Source organism: Antechinus flavipes, chromosome 5 (genome assembly GCF_016432865.1).
Source record: "Antechinus flavipes isolate AdamAnt ecotype Samford, QLD, Australia chromosome 5, AdamAnt_v2, whole genome shotgun sequence".
In the NCBI taxonomy this organism is placed as follows: Eukaryota; Metazoa; Chordata; class Mammalia; order Dasyuromorphia; family Dasyuridae; genus Antechinus; species Antechinus flavipes.
The window spans coordinates 128,863,494-128,877,719 of NC_067402.1; the positions used below are offsets into that span (position 1 = coordinate 128,863,494).

Genomic DNA, 14,226 nt, shown 5'->3' on the forward strand with positions numbered 1-14,226 from the left:
GGAACAAGTAAATGACTAAATAAACAGATATGTACTCTTGAGTCTTGTCGATTTGTTTTGTCACTAGAACAGCCTATAGGTGCTTAAAATTAATTAAAATTAATAGTTTATTTATATCCACAGATTCATTGCATCTAGGTAATGAATGCTATCTTTGGAAAATATCATGGTCTCTTGAGAATTAGAATCTTACAGCAGCCTCACTGCTGTAGTGTTTATGATGAAAATAATTTAGTCAGGCACATAGCAGACACTCATGTGATGGCCCACTGCAGGATACAAATCAAATTTGGGAGCAGTCAAGCATTTTTTGAGATCACAGAAAGTTTTTTTTTTTTTTTTCCCCTGGGAGCTTGATAAAATTCACAAAGCTATTTTAGGCTCAGGGGTAGGCATTAAAAGCACCCTAGGAATTCTTCTGAATGTGAAAGGGAATTATTAACACAATATCAAGAACAGAGAATAGGTAGCCATTGGCTTCTTGGAATAACAGAGGATGAAATCCTGTGTTGAGTGAAGATCCATCTTCAAACAGGTCTTTCTATTTTTTTTTTAAATTAGGGAGCACTAGCTAAATAAAGGCTCTCAACCTTCAAAACAAAGTTTTTAATTTCCGTTTTTCAGACTCCTTTATTGAAAAGAGCTATTTTACATAAATAATAAAATTACATGTTGTGATATTTTCAACTAATCCATTTCCTACATAAAGTATTAATTTTGTAATTATTTGACTATCTCATTTTGAATTAATATGTAACAGGTTTATCTTCCTTCTTTCTTGTATGTGTGTGTGTATACACATACACAAACATGCATAAGTATATATGTTTATTAATGCAAACAATAATGAGAATACCACTGGAATACAAAATCTAATCCTGTCTCCACCAAAGCTAGTTGTATGGTTTGATGGTGATCTTTCAATTTCTCTGACTCTTAGTTCCCTGGGATACAAAGCACAAAGGCAAAAATCAAACACCTTCTGGCTTCAAGGAACTTAAATTCTATGTGCTAATTTATTTCTACATTGATACTTTGCCTCCAAATGCGTAGCATAGTGCCTTTTCCATAGTTAGTGCTTGGTGAATTTAACCAGATATATTGAAAAAAATCATAGATTAAAATGGATAGTGTCTCATTCAACTCAGTGATGGATTCAAAGCGGAAGACTTATTGAGATTTCAATGCTAGCTCTGCCACTTACGATCAACAAAGGTTTTTTTTTGGGGGGGGGGGAGGGAGAAGGGAATCACTAAATTCTCCATCCCATTATAAAATGAGACTGAAGCTAATGATCTTGGAGCTCCTTTATAGCCCTAAATCTAGTTTTCATCTATGTCCCCTTTTCTCCACTCAGAAAGGCATTACCTTAGTATAAGCCTTCATCATATCTCATTTGGATTATTGCAATAACACCTTGTTGGTCTGCCTATCTCAAATACTTCCCCTCCTTGAACCAAATTCCACTCAACTGCTAAAGTGATTTTCCTAAAGCACAGGTAAATAGCCCAGTGCTGATCCTGAAGTCAAGAACACCTGAGACCAAAGCCAATGTCAAATATACACACAATGTATGTGATAGTAAGTCACTTAACATAAGTTTGCCTCTGTTTCCTCACCTGCAAAATGAGGATAGTCATATCCCGTACCTCCCAAAATGGTTATAAGGATTAAATGAGATCATATTTATAAAGCACATAGTAAATGTTTTATCGGCTTTTTAAAAAACTTAATTGGCTCTATTCGTTTTACAAATAAGGAAATTTACAAATAAGGCTGGTTATGCAATTCACCAAAGTCTCATGTTACATATATAGTAGAAGAATTAGGCATTGAATTTAAGATTCAGAACCCATCATTCTTTCTACTACACTTTGTTGTTGACCCATTTTAGTCATATACAACTCTTTATGACCCCATTTGGGTTTTGTTTGGATTTTTTTTTGGCAAAGATACTGGAGTGGTTTGCCATTTGCTTTTCCAGCTTATTTTATAGATGAAAAGCCAGGGTAAGCAGGATTAAATGAATTTCCAGGGTAACAAAGTTAGCCCAGGTTTGAGATCAGAAAGGTGAGTCTTTCTGAGTCCAAGGTCAGTACTATATTCACTGTGCCACTTAGCTTACCATAATAGTTGTTTATTTTATGTGAAGGAGGACAAATGGTTGCATTTTTGTATCATTTTTCTTCTTTTAGATCCTTTTATTTTTTCCTCTCCAATTTATTAAATCTTTAATTCCATTATTGTTCTTTATTTCATAGCTTGTCTTATCCCAGTGAAACAGCCTCCTGTGAGTAAGAAAATGATCATTATCTTGGAGAATTTGGAAAAAGCTTCATTATCTGAGCTATTGGGAGATTTTCTGGCACCACTTGAAAATCGTGGCACTGAAAACCCCTGTACTTTTCAAAAAGGTAAAGGGAGAACAAATCAGGAAGCCTGTATTTCTTTGCATTTGGTTCCTAACAGTCCATGTGATGATAATTTAAATGTCTGTTCTTTTTTTAATGGCTAAGCTTGAAATTGTTCCATATTGTGGCTTATATGAAATTTGATTGTTATATCCCTGTTCCTTTTGGTTCATTTTTAGGAAATGGAACCTCTGAGTCCTATTACTTTCATGAGAACTGTTTTCTGATGGGGACAATTGCCAAATCCCGTCTCCAGGGCTCTGATTTGTTGGTCCAGCAACATTTCCGCTGGGTTCAGCTAAGATGGGATGGAGAACCAATGCATGGCTTATTGCAGAGGTTTTTAAGAAGGAAAGTTATGAATAAGGTAATGGAGAAGGAGCAGCTAGCACAGTATCCTATCTGTCCAGTGTTCTGAATGAAGCTTGCTTAATGAGGTTTGTGATCTCAAATATTGACCAAAAAAGTTGTACTATATTTATTTTAATATATCAATTGTGCCAAGTACATACATGCATTCATATAGATTTTTACATATGATAAAATACATTTCTATACATATACACAAATCATGTAACAACACACACACACACACACACACACACACACACACTCTACTTAAGAAGCATTATAGCATAGTGGATAGAGAACCAGTCTTGGAGTTAAGAGGACTTGGGTTCAGATTCAGACACTGATACAAACTTGCTGTGTGATTATGAATTATCATTCACTTAAGTCCTCAGTGCTCCAGGCAGATTTGTTAAACTGTAAGTTGCAAAGAGATTGCCTATCTGCATCACTTAATGGAGTTTACGTACTAGGAGTCTCATACGTTGCTAAAATCACAGATTTGGACCAACAATTTTAAATATAGATATATAATACATGTATAACTTTTTTTTAAATAAAATTTTTATTATGTCCTCATGATTGTCAATTTAAAATAACTCATTAAACCAAATAGTTTTGTTAGATTTAATTACCATTAAATTGTGTTTTGCAGATGACCAGAAGCTATATGAAATCCATGTTTTATAGAATGTTATATTTTAGTATTCCATAAAAAATGCCACTAAATGTTTAGGAAAGGGCTATATTATATCCTTGAAGCTTAGTCTAAGGGTACAGGTTAGTACATATATATATATTTTTTTTTTCAGCTATATAAACAATGAAAGTAAGATTTTTTTTTTTTTTAGTGTAAGATTTTTTCAGTTCTTTTAGTCTTATGCATCATGAAAAAGAGTTGCTGGTTGAAAATTAGCATTTTTATTAAAAAGTTCTTCCCATCAGAAGATTGATTGTCCAAAGAGGATTTTATTGTTTATAACTAAAGGCACTACAAACCCACAAACTAGGTGTGCAGAGATCAGTAGTGTGTGTCTGAACTACTCCTATTATTGATATTCTTATAGCCTCATCATGATTAAAATATGAATTACATTGCTTCAGATCAAAAGCCCACATACAGAATAAGCCAGATTTCATCCTGCAACATTGGTATTATTTTAGGCAATGGGCAAAATACTGGCTTTTTGTTTTGTTTTGTTGTTATTTCGAAAAGACAATTCTGAAATTCATAAAATGTTGGCTTTCCTATTATGTCTGAGTAATTGGGAAGGGGAAAGAAGAGACAGTGTTTTTCATTGACAAAAGAACCAGATCAGATAGATTAATATAGTTCATCCTGGAGGAAAACATATAAGAATAAATGGTAACTGTAGCATATCAGTAATGTTAACTGGGATAGGTTGGGGGTGCAGGGCTTCTTAAAGTTTTCTTGATCCCCATTGGCAGTCTGGCAAACTCTGTGAAGGAGGCCAACTTTTGGGGCATAAGATTTTCTAAAGGTAATTAATTTGGTCTCTAACTAAAGTTGGTTTCTGTGTCTGTTACTAGCTGAATATATGCTAGATTTGTTTCTCTACTGACCTAGCCTCTGAGAACCCCAAGTCACCTCCACACCATATGTATGACAAATTATAAATTGATTTTCATCAATGTCTGGATATTGTAAGTCATGTTTTTATCTGTATAAAATAAACATATAGCATTATAAAGGAAAAACAATTATATTGAAATAAAATTATTAAAATTTTTAAAAATATAATTTCACAGACTTAAGTTTAAGAACTCTACCTTAAAGTAAATGGAACAAATCTTCATGGCATTTAATTGCCTCTTGGTATTAATTTCTTTTTTCACCTTCTTATCATCATGTAAGAAAGCTGGAATTTTTTTAAGGTCATTTTCTCCTGAAATTCTTTAAAATTTTTTACTTTATTTATTCTTCATAGTTTGGTACTCCACATGATTTTTAATCTCATTGGTTTCTAGAAGTCCTTTCAGCACATCAGCAGAAACAGCTAACTGGCACAATGAATAGAGCACCAGACATTAGTCAGGAAGACCTAAATTTAAATGCAATTTCAGAAATTTATTAGTTATGTGAGACTGGGAAAGTTATTTAATTTCTGGCTGACTCATTTTCCTTATCTGGATAATCAAGAAAATAATAATGTAAAATGAGGATAAATAAGAAATATATATCTTATAGGTTGTGACCATAGAATGAGATATTTGTAAAGAACTTTATAAAACAAAATGCAACATAAGTGTTTACATCATCATCATCATTAATACTTAATGCACCTTGATAGATCATTTCATGAGTTGTTATGCCCTCCTCTTCTTCTTCCCCCCCCCCCAAAAAAAAATATCAGCAGCCAACTTTTTGGTGATTAGCTTTTTTCAAGCTAACTAGCATAATATCTAAACTAGGGTCGGTTTCTGGGTTTGTTATTTGCTGACTATTTGCCAGAGTTGTCATTTTGCTGGCCTGGCCTTTGGGAACCTTAGGTCACCTCTATATCATAGAGTGGGAATTAAACCATAAATTGACTTTCAGCAATGTCTAAATGTTATAATATTCCTCATTTACAGATCTTGATCTCAAAATTCATATGAGAATATTTCCAAGAGAAAAATATGAAAAGAGTCAGGGTAGCTGTTCATTGAAGTAATAGACACAAAAATATTTATAAGCTATAAAAAACATTTTTCATGGTACCTGTGTTCCTGGGTAACTTCCCCCAGATTCCCAGGTCCTTCAATTTGCTTTGCTTTCTTTTATTCCATAACTCTATTTCACATTTTCTTTTCAAAATTTAATCCTGGTTATTTAGCATCACAGAGATTTCCTTCCTTCAGAATTGATTATCATTTAATCTTATCCAACAGTAGTTTATTATTGGAAGAAGTATCATCACTTAGCATTCATTTCAGATTGAAAGGGGAGGTATTCATCTAATGCACAGGGTATTCTAAGAGTTTCCATAAAACTTCATTTTCTACTTCTCTCAAGTAGTTGTCATAATATTTTGCATTATTGTTCTATATATGTTTTCCTATCCATCTCTTATAGACTCTTTAACTTGTATAAAAACAGGGACTATGTGTTATTTAAAATGTACACCTCCCTTTATAGCTAGCACCAAGTTCTAAACATAGTAAGAGACTTAATAAATGTTTGCCATGACCTGCCTTCCACCTTTCCTATCTCTGCTGTACTTAGTCACTTTCAGTCTGGTGATAAGTAAATTGAAATTTGGCCATTTTTTTTTTTTTTTTGTTTGTTTCTTTGTTTTTGTTTTTTGTTTTGTTTTCATTTTTTTCAATTAACAAATATTTATTTTTCATATTTCAAACCCTTCCATACCCCCAATTTAAAATGAAACAAAGCAGATACAAGGGTTTTTAAAAATATAAACACACACACACATATATATGTATTAAAATTTATATCTATTTATTTTTAAAATTCTACATAGGACGTGTTTAAAAATATGTCTTATTCTCCATCTTGAATTGAAAACTTTTCTATAACAAAATCTATAACATTAATCCCAACCCCCTAACATTGTGGCTGGGCCATTGCATTGATCAAAGTTTCAAAAATATTTTAAAGTTGTTGGTCTTATGACAAACATGTAAATGGGTTTAAAAGGATAGCACATAATTTATATCAGATTGCTTGCTGTCTTGGAGAGGGGGAAGGTAAAGGAGGGAGAAAGAAGAATTTGGAAAACAAAATCTTACAAAAATGAATGTTGAAATATATTACATGTATTTGGAAAAATAAAATGCTATTGAGAAATTTTTTAAAAATATTTCTAAAAAGTTGTTGGTTTTTCAGTCTTGCTATGCTATACATTGTTTTCCTATTTCTGCTCATTTCACTTTATGCCAATTCATGCAAGTCTTCCCGTGTTTCTCTAAACATTTTTTAATAACACAATATCTTACCATTAGATTCATATACCATAATTTCTTCAATGATTCCTTCAATAGATATAATCATCTTTGGCTTCCATTTCTTTGCTGTTACTAAAAAGAAAAACAGTTACTATAAATATTTTTATACACATGGGTCATTATTCTTTCTTTGTTCTCTTTTGGGCATAGATGCAGGTATTCAGGTATCACTAAATCAAAAAGTATTAGACACATTTTTACTGGTTACATTTTTTAACTAATAGTTTTACAAATGTCTTATTAAATAGGTGAAAAGGACCCTTCCAAAGCCAATAAGACTAGACTAAAACCTATTTTCTTTTCCTTTATTTCCAGTTCAGAGGTAAAGTGCCCTCACCCTGTGACCCTGTATGCAAGATCATAGACTGGACTCTTACCGTCTGGCATCAGCTAAATTCCTGCTTATCCCGGTTAGGCACACCTGAAGCACTGATTGGGCCAAAATATTTCCTCTCTTGTCCAGTAGTTCCAGGATATGCCCAGGCGACAGTAAAGTAAGTGACTTCTTTATTTGTTTCAAGTTCAAGAGTGTGAATATGGATGCTTCTAGCAAAAAAATCATATTGAAGGTTGGGGAATTGTAGGTAATTTGAAGCTTATTTGGAGATATATTTGTAGGAGAATCTTATAACTACTCCTTTTTTATTTTTCTTGCTGAATTTTGAATTTCAGCCTCCATATATTCAAAAAGAATGATTTTAATGAATTAAATAGGTTTTATTAAATCAAGGGATGTAGGGGAAATGTGTCAGTAGGAACCTACTTTTTTATTGAAGTTTTGAATAGTTATAGGAGTTGGAGACTGATGTAGGAGAGAGTTTAGAGGAGATTTAGTTTGCTGGTGAAGCCTACATGAATAATGTGGTTTGCTTAGGATTGAAGAGTTGTGGCTCTGATTCCAAGTCCAGTACTTTACCTAGTACACTATTCTGTCTTTCAAAAAACTTTCTCTGCAGTCATTATCTATCTACCTATTTATGTGAGACAATTAGGATTAAGTGACTTGCCCAGGGTCATACAGCTAGTAAGTGTTAAGGGTCTGAAGCTGGATTTGAATTAGGTCCTCCTGATTTCAGGGCTGGTATACTATCTGCTACGTCATCTAGCTGAATAGGTCCTCTGAATTCCTTTAATTATAATTAAAGGCATATTTTTGAAAGCCATTCAGTTTGCATTTAAATATTGGAAGAATATTTATTAGCAAAAACTTATAACATAATTTTTAAAGCTTGGAAAATAGTAAAGATAATTTTAAGTTTCAGAAAAGGGATTATTCTCTAATTGTAGTTAAGGTTAAAGATATTTACATTATTAAAAAAAAAACTCTCGTTAAAATCTCATTGTATGGACCCTTTTATTTCTCTTCTACTTTCCACCTACTTATGGACATCTCCAGCTTGGGACATAGAAAAATTATAGAAAGCAAAATTCATGTTAGTTATAAAAGACTCTCCCAAAGCATTTGATCGAGAAGGCAATAGATAATGGCTAAAATGAAGCTGTAAATTATCTCTGGACTTACTTTATTCATTAATTCTGTGTCCTCCGTTACCATGAACAATTGAACCAAGCAAGATGTTCTTATTCTTGGGAATGTACAACTATGTGCAGAGCCATAACTAAGACTTGTTGTACTTTGGGCAACCATTATGTAGTCATCTTACAGAAAATGCACTGTCTGTGAAGGATCATGGAGTGAGGGTCTTGTGATGAAGGAGCCACAGATTCTGGGATAGTGGTGTGTTACACTTACTATCCCAGTGGCACCCACTCACCACCCACTAGCTTCCTACCTTTGAACTAATTATTTTTGCTTAGATAATTATTTCTGTGCTTTGGTACCCTTTAAATTTGGCTCCTTGGAAGAAGCTACATTTTCCATTTTCCAGTTATGATTAGAACCATAAGCATATCCTACATTTGTAAAATCAGGTATATGAAAATCCAGAAAACCCTAAACAGAAAAAAGAAAATTATAGTATAATTAGTCACCTTGCAAAAAGATTATTTGTTTTTTAAACCTTTAAGGTTTTGATCTGCAATTAAGTTCCCAATTTAATTCATTTATTTTATAATTATGTAAATGTCTATAGTGCTTGGCACATAATAAGTGCTTATTAAATTCTCATTCTATGACATTATTTACACAATTTTTCAAGCTTACATTTTTGTACCATAATGTACTTCTACGTAGTGCAAGTTTAAGCTACTTACATGTAGAATAGTTGGAAAACAGTAAGAACAACAACAGCAGCTACCTTTCATATAGTATGTATTATGTGGTAGATATTGCACTAATATTTACAAATATTATCTCATTTTATCCTGATTTCTTTGATCCCCTAAGAAGTAGGTGCTATTATTATCCCCATTTTACATTTGAGGAAGATAAGGCAAATAAATGTTAAATGATTTGCCATAAGTCACACAGCTATTAATTGTCTGAGGAGGGAAGTGAACTCAGATGTTCCTGATTCTGGGCCCAGAGGTCTATCCATTGCACCATGTAGCTGCCTCATGAATAAGAGCAGCTCTTTCTCCTCACTGATGAGCTGAAGAAGAAAATTATCATGATGTGATTGTCATATTCATCTAAAAATATAAATACAGTATTTTAACGTTCTGGGGAATGTTGACATTTAAGCAAACATAATTAATCTTTGACATCAACACATTATTCGAAATTATGGAAATTAACAGCTCATTATGCCATTATCTTCCTGTCTGTACACTGATAAAAAAAATTGTGCAATTTGAAATGTTAAATATTCCCACTCACTCCAAAATAAAAGCAACACTCTGGAAAAGGTGACAAAAATCTCCAGAATAACCTAAATACTTTTGTTTCCTTATACATTTCCTTTTTTACTTCTGTGGCTTAGAACAATCCTAGTCATGTGAATAAAAAACTATGTTTTCTATCTTAGCCAAAGCCAAATAGTTACTTCTCTCTATTTTCCCAGGTGGATGTCCAAATTGTGGAATACTGTCATTGCTCCCAGAGTTCAAGAAGCAATATTGTCAAGAGCATCTGTGAAAAGGCAGCTTGGTCTGGGACAGGCAACTGCTCGAAAGCATCCCAGCCAAGGACAGCAAGCTGTGGTGAAGGCTGCTCTCAGCATTTTGCTAAATAAAGCAGTTCTTCATGGCTGTCCTCTCCCCACAGCAGGTACAAGTTCTCATTCATTTGTTCTTATTAAATGAATCACAGCCCACAATAGTTCCCAGTTACCAAATCTGATCACAGACATACTTGTGCTTACCATTTTCGTTACTCTTTGATCTCATTGTTTGTCTTCATGGTCAGCCAGTTCATTAGAAAGAAATGACATTTTGACCTGTGACAGAAGTTTAATTTAGCTTCTGGATATAAAAGAGAAATTTTGAAAACTGTTCCCTATTAGGAAGGAATAAATTCCTTCCTAATCTGTCTTTTAACCTCCTTATCTTTTTTATCCATTTAGCCAATTTTTAAATCACTTCCCTTTCATGTACTCTTGGGAACCTCTTACTATTTAGATAATATCTGTACCTATGATTTAAGGAATCAAGTTCTTCAAGAAATTTTGTAGAACACTGTACATTTGTTGTGTAGAATCCTTCACATTGCAAAATGTGCTGTTTCAGAGCTAGATCAATATATAGCTGATTTCAAAGGAGGAAGCTTTCCTCTCTCCATGGTTTCAAGTTACAACAATTGTCTTAAGAAGGGGGATAGCAACTCCTGGAGAAAGGTGAATACTAGTCCACGAAAGAAGTCTGGCTATTCCACATCACAAGCCTGGAGCAAGCAAGAGATGAGTCCAGAAGGTAAGAAGCTTCCTTTGGGAGTGTGGCTTAATGTGTAGCAAAGAACTTCTTTTCTCTGAATAAAAACATTGCTTTATTACTATAGTTATATATCAACTTAGACAACATTGTACAATTTTCCATCTTTTTTCTTTAATTTTCATCTTCTATGCAGAGCCTATGTTATACAGAAAATTTTACATTTCTGTTCAATTTTTAATATATTCTTCCCCAATTACAAAGTCAATTTTTAACATTCATTTTTTTAAAAAGTCCCAATTTTTTGAGTTGCAATATTTTTTCCCTCTTTTCCTCATCATCCCTCTCTCTAAAGCAGTAAGCAATTTGATATAGATTATACATGTTCAATCATGCAAAATATATTACCATATTAGTGAAAGAAGACAAAGACCCAAAGACTCTTTTAAAATAGTGTAAAGCTCTGTATATGAACATATATTCCTAGAGGAAAATGAAAGCTTGACAAAAAAAAATGATAGCAATTAAACTGATTTCTTTTCATGTTTAAATGATAATACACATGGAAGTCACTTTGGAAGTCACATGGAAGAAGTCACTTTGTAATGCATTTAAAATAGCCAGTTTCAATCAATAACAATAAAATGATCAATAAACATTTACTAAATGCCTACTATGTGCAAGCATTGTGCTCGGGTTACAGATAGAAGCAAAAGATAGTCTCTGCCCTCAAAGAACTTACAATAAGATATATTTCAAAAATGTTCATAAAAATCTGCAATGCGATGTACAGATGGATACTGTGTCTTAAGCATCTATAATAAAGCAGAAATTTTTTATCCTTGCAGATATGCTATTGGCTATTTTGAAATTTCAGAGACTTTCCTTTGCTAGCTAGAATGGGCAGTAGGGATTAAAAATGTAAATAATATTTTTTTTTGCCTTTGAATCCTATTATTAGGATAATAACAGACTACCAGGTATAGTGTAATATTTTCATAACTTCTCAGTTTTCCTAGATGATTTTTCTACACTGAGAAAAGGCAAAAAGACTAATAATTTAAGCACATACTATGTGCAAGAGATTGTGCTATCCAAAACACCATATCGATACATTCACCATGAAGTTATCAAGTTCATATTTATTCTATATCAGGCTTTATAGTAATAGCTATTTTTACTTACTATAACATTGTTTTAAAGGATAATAGAATAAAAAAGAAAAGCAAAAAAGGGACACAAGCTAATTAAATGGATGTGTAAAGATTCAGAACAATACATTCTTGCCAAATATAAGATAAAAAAACCTAAAACATCCAGTACAAATTCCAGATAAGTATTTCATTTTGATTTAGATATTTCTATTGATGGAATGTGGTTCTTACCAAATGCTCACACTGAAATTGATACATTGTAAAAAATTAATGATCATAAAACTTAAATATCAATTCTGTAATAATAGCTGACACATTATATGTCATATGTCATTTACATATGTGTATATATGTATGCAGATATATACATATTTACACGTGTGTGTGTGTGTGTGTGTGTGTAAGAACTCTTCCCTAACAACTTTGGTAAGAGGGGGTAGACTGTTAGCTCTTAGAACCAAAATGACTTTTGCGGAATTTTGTCTTATAATATATTTGAAGATAAACTTAGAGTCATAGAAGCTGAAAATGGTAGAACTGTAAAAGACCTCAGAAATATTTTAACATTTCTTTTTTTTATGACTGCACTCAGAACCTTGTTTCCTAACTCTTTAAAAATCTTCACTTGTAATAACATTAATTATTAACTTTCTCCTATTAAAGTAAGGTCCTTTGGGGAAGAGATTATATCTTGATTTCAACTTTATATAGAGCTCGACACAGAGGGGTTTAATGTTTGGTTGGTTGGTTTTTTGCCTGCTCCATTTCTTCCATTTTACATATAAGAAGACTGAAGTCAAGGGAAGTGAAACAACTTGTACATTCGTATCTATTATGTCCCACACACTGGTCTAGGTGTTGAGGACACAGAGATATCAAAATAAACCAAAAAAACTTGTTCCGCCCTCAAGAAGCTTATAGTCTATTGGGGGAAATCTCAAATGCACATAAAATATAAACAAATTACTTACAAATATGATGTTTAGCAGCCAAAAATATTAGGAAAGGCTCATGTAGCAGAGTTCAAATTCAAGAACACATCTTGTTCCAAATTCGGTGTCCCTTCTCATGCCCCTTTGTGATTATGTTCTAATGACACTATGTTCCCTGCTGACTTGGAAGGAAAAAAATTGCATTCAGAATTCCAAAGTGTTTTCAGAAAATATCAATATTTTCTTTATGTTCTCAGAATAGTACCCAGGTATCAGGTATTTTTTTTTCTTTTATGTTTAATATTTTAATCATGTCGATCAATCATAGCTATCTTCATCTTTTACATCCTTAAACTCCTTGACCAGACTAGGAAACTCAATCAACCAGCCTACTTTATGGTAGATACCATGCTAAGTTCTGAAAAGACCAAAAAACCTTCAAAGAACTTACATTCTATCCAGAAGGAAAATATGTTCTTGTGTAAGGAAATACAAAGAAAACATAAGATAAAAAAATTTTAAGGAAAGGGCTATTGAAAGGCAATATCAGCTTAGAAGATTAGAAAAGGCAATATGATGTGATTGAAATGAATCTTGGTGATCAACATCTCTATTAGCTATTTTTGTTCTGTCCTTTTTAGTCTAGGTTAGTACAGTATGCACAGAGAGTCTGGGGGATTTTAAAAGCAAGTATTTTCTGCATCTTTATTCCTTCTGCCGCTCATTCTTCATAATGCTGTCAATCGAATCTAATTCCTGAGCCAGACATAATGATGGATAAGTCACGTAGGTTCCTCATCTATGAAATGAAGTTGTTGACCAATATGGCCCCATGGTTCCTTCTACTTCCAAATCTATGATTCTATGATTGTTTTTGTTTGCTTTTATTTCCCAGTTACATTTTTTGGGAGGAGGGGATTATATATGTGCATCCTTTTTTTTTTTTTTTGCATATTTCCTTATGAATCATGTTGGGTGAGAAAAGTCAGAACAAAAGGGGAGATCACAAAAGACAAAAAAAAAGTGGAGGGGGATCTCTATAGTTTTCTCTCTGGATGCAAAGTTGTGCAAAACATTTCCATAAAAATCATATTGCAAAAGGAAACAGATCTTCTTCCCTCCCCCCCAAAAAAAAACCCCTCAAGAAAAAAAGTAAAAGGAACCATGCTTCAGTCTATATTCAGACACAATTAGTTCTTTCTCTGAGTATGGATATAGCATTTTTCATTTTAAGACCTTTAGAGTAAGAATTTTAAGATCTTGGATCATCAGTAGCAAAGTTATTCACAGCTGATCAACCCACAACTTTACTTTTACAATGTTACATTTTACTTTGCAAAGAACTTTCCAGGTTTTTTTTGATTGCATGCTGCTCATTATTTCTTGTAGAACAATAATATTCCTTCTCTATGAGCTTTTCCTTAGTTACCAAGGTCACTATTATATATTTTTGGTGGTAAAGACAAACTGAGATGTTGTGGAAGATTAGTAATTTTCTTTTTCTTTACAGGTACAAAAAGTAAGAACACATTGCAGCCAAATCGCAATCGAATTACTTCTCTAATGAAACAAAAGTAAGTACATTGTTAAATTGTAGACCTTTAGCAAAGATGAATGATTAATCTGGTTTGTTATAATGTTTGTTAG

The 14,226-nt window shown here is 32.8% G+C and overlaps 1 protein-coding gene across 2 annotated transcripts in view; it reads left to right on the plus strand.

Annotated features, from left to right (window-relative positions):
* The window catches only part of CTTNBP2 (cortactin binding protein 2), a 184,619-nt gene that overhangs the window by 141,314 nt on the left and 29,079 nt on the right, over nucleotides 1–14,226 (plus strand). For both annotated transcript variants that reach the window (XM_051962300.1, XM_051962301.1), the window contains 6 exons: nucleotides 2,262–2,414; nucleotides 2,591–2,778; nucleotides 7,041–7,219; nucleotides 9,689–9,894; nucleotides 10,353–10,535; nucleotides 14,090–14,153. In XM_051962300.1, the coding sequence (XP_051818260.1) occupies nucleotides 2,262–2,414; nucleotides 2,591–2,778; nucleotides 7,041–7,219; nucleotides 9,689–9,894; nucleotides 10,353–10,535; nucleotides 14,090–14,153 (973 nt within the window). The remainder of the gene's footprint in view (nucleotides 1–2,261; nucleotides 2,415–2,590; nucleotides 2,779–7,040; nucleotides 7,220–9,688; nucleotides 9,895–10,352; nucleotides 10,536–14,089; nucleotides 14,154–14,226) is intronic.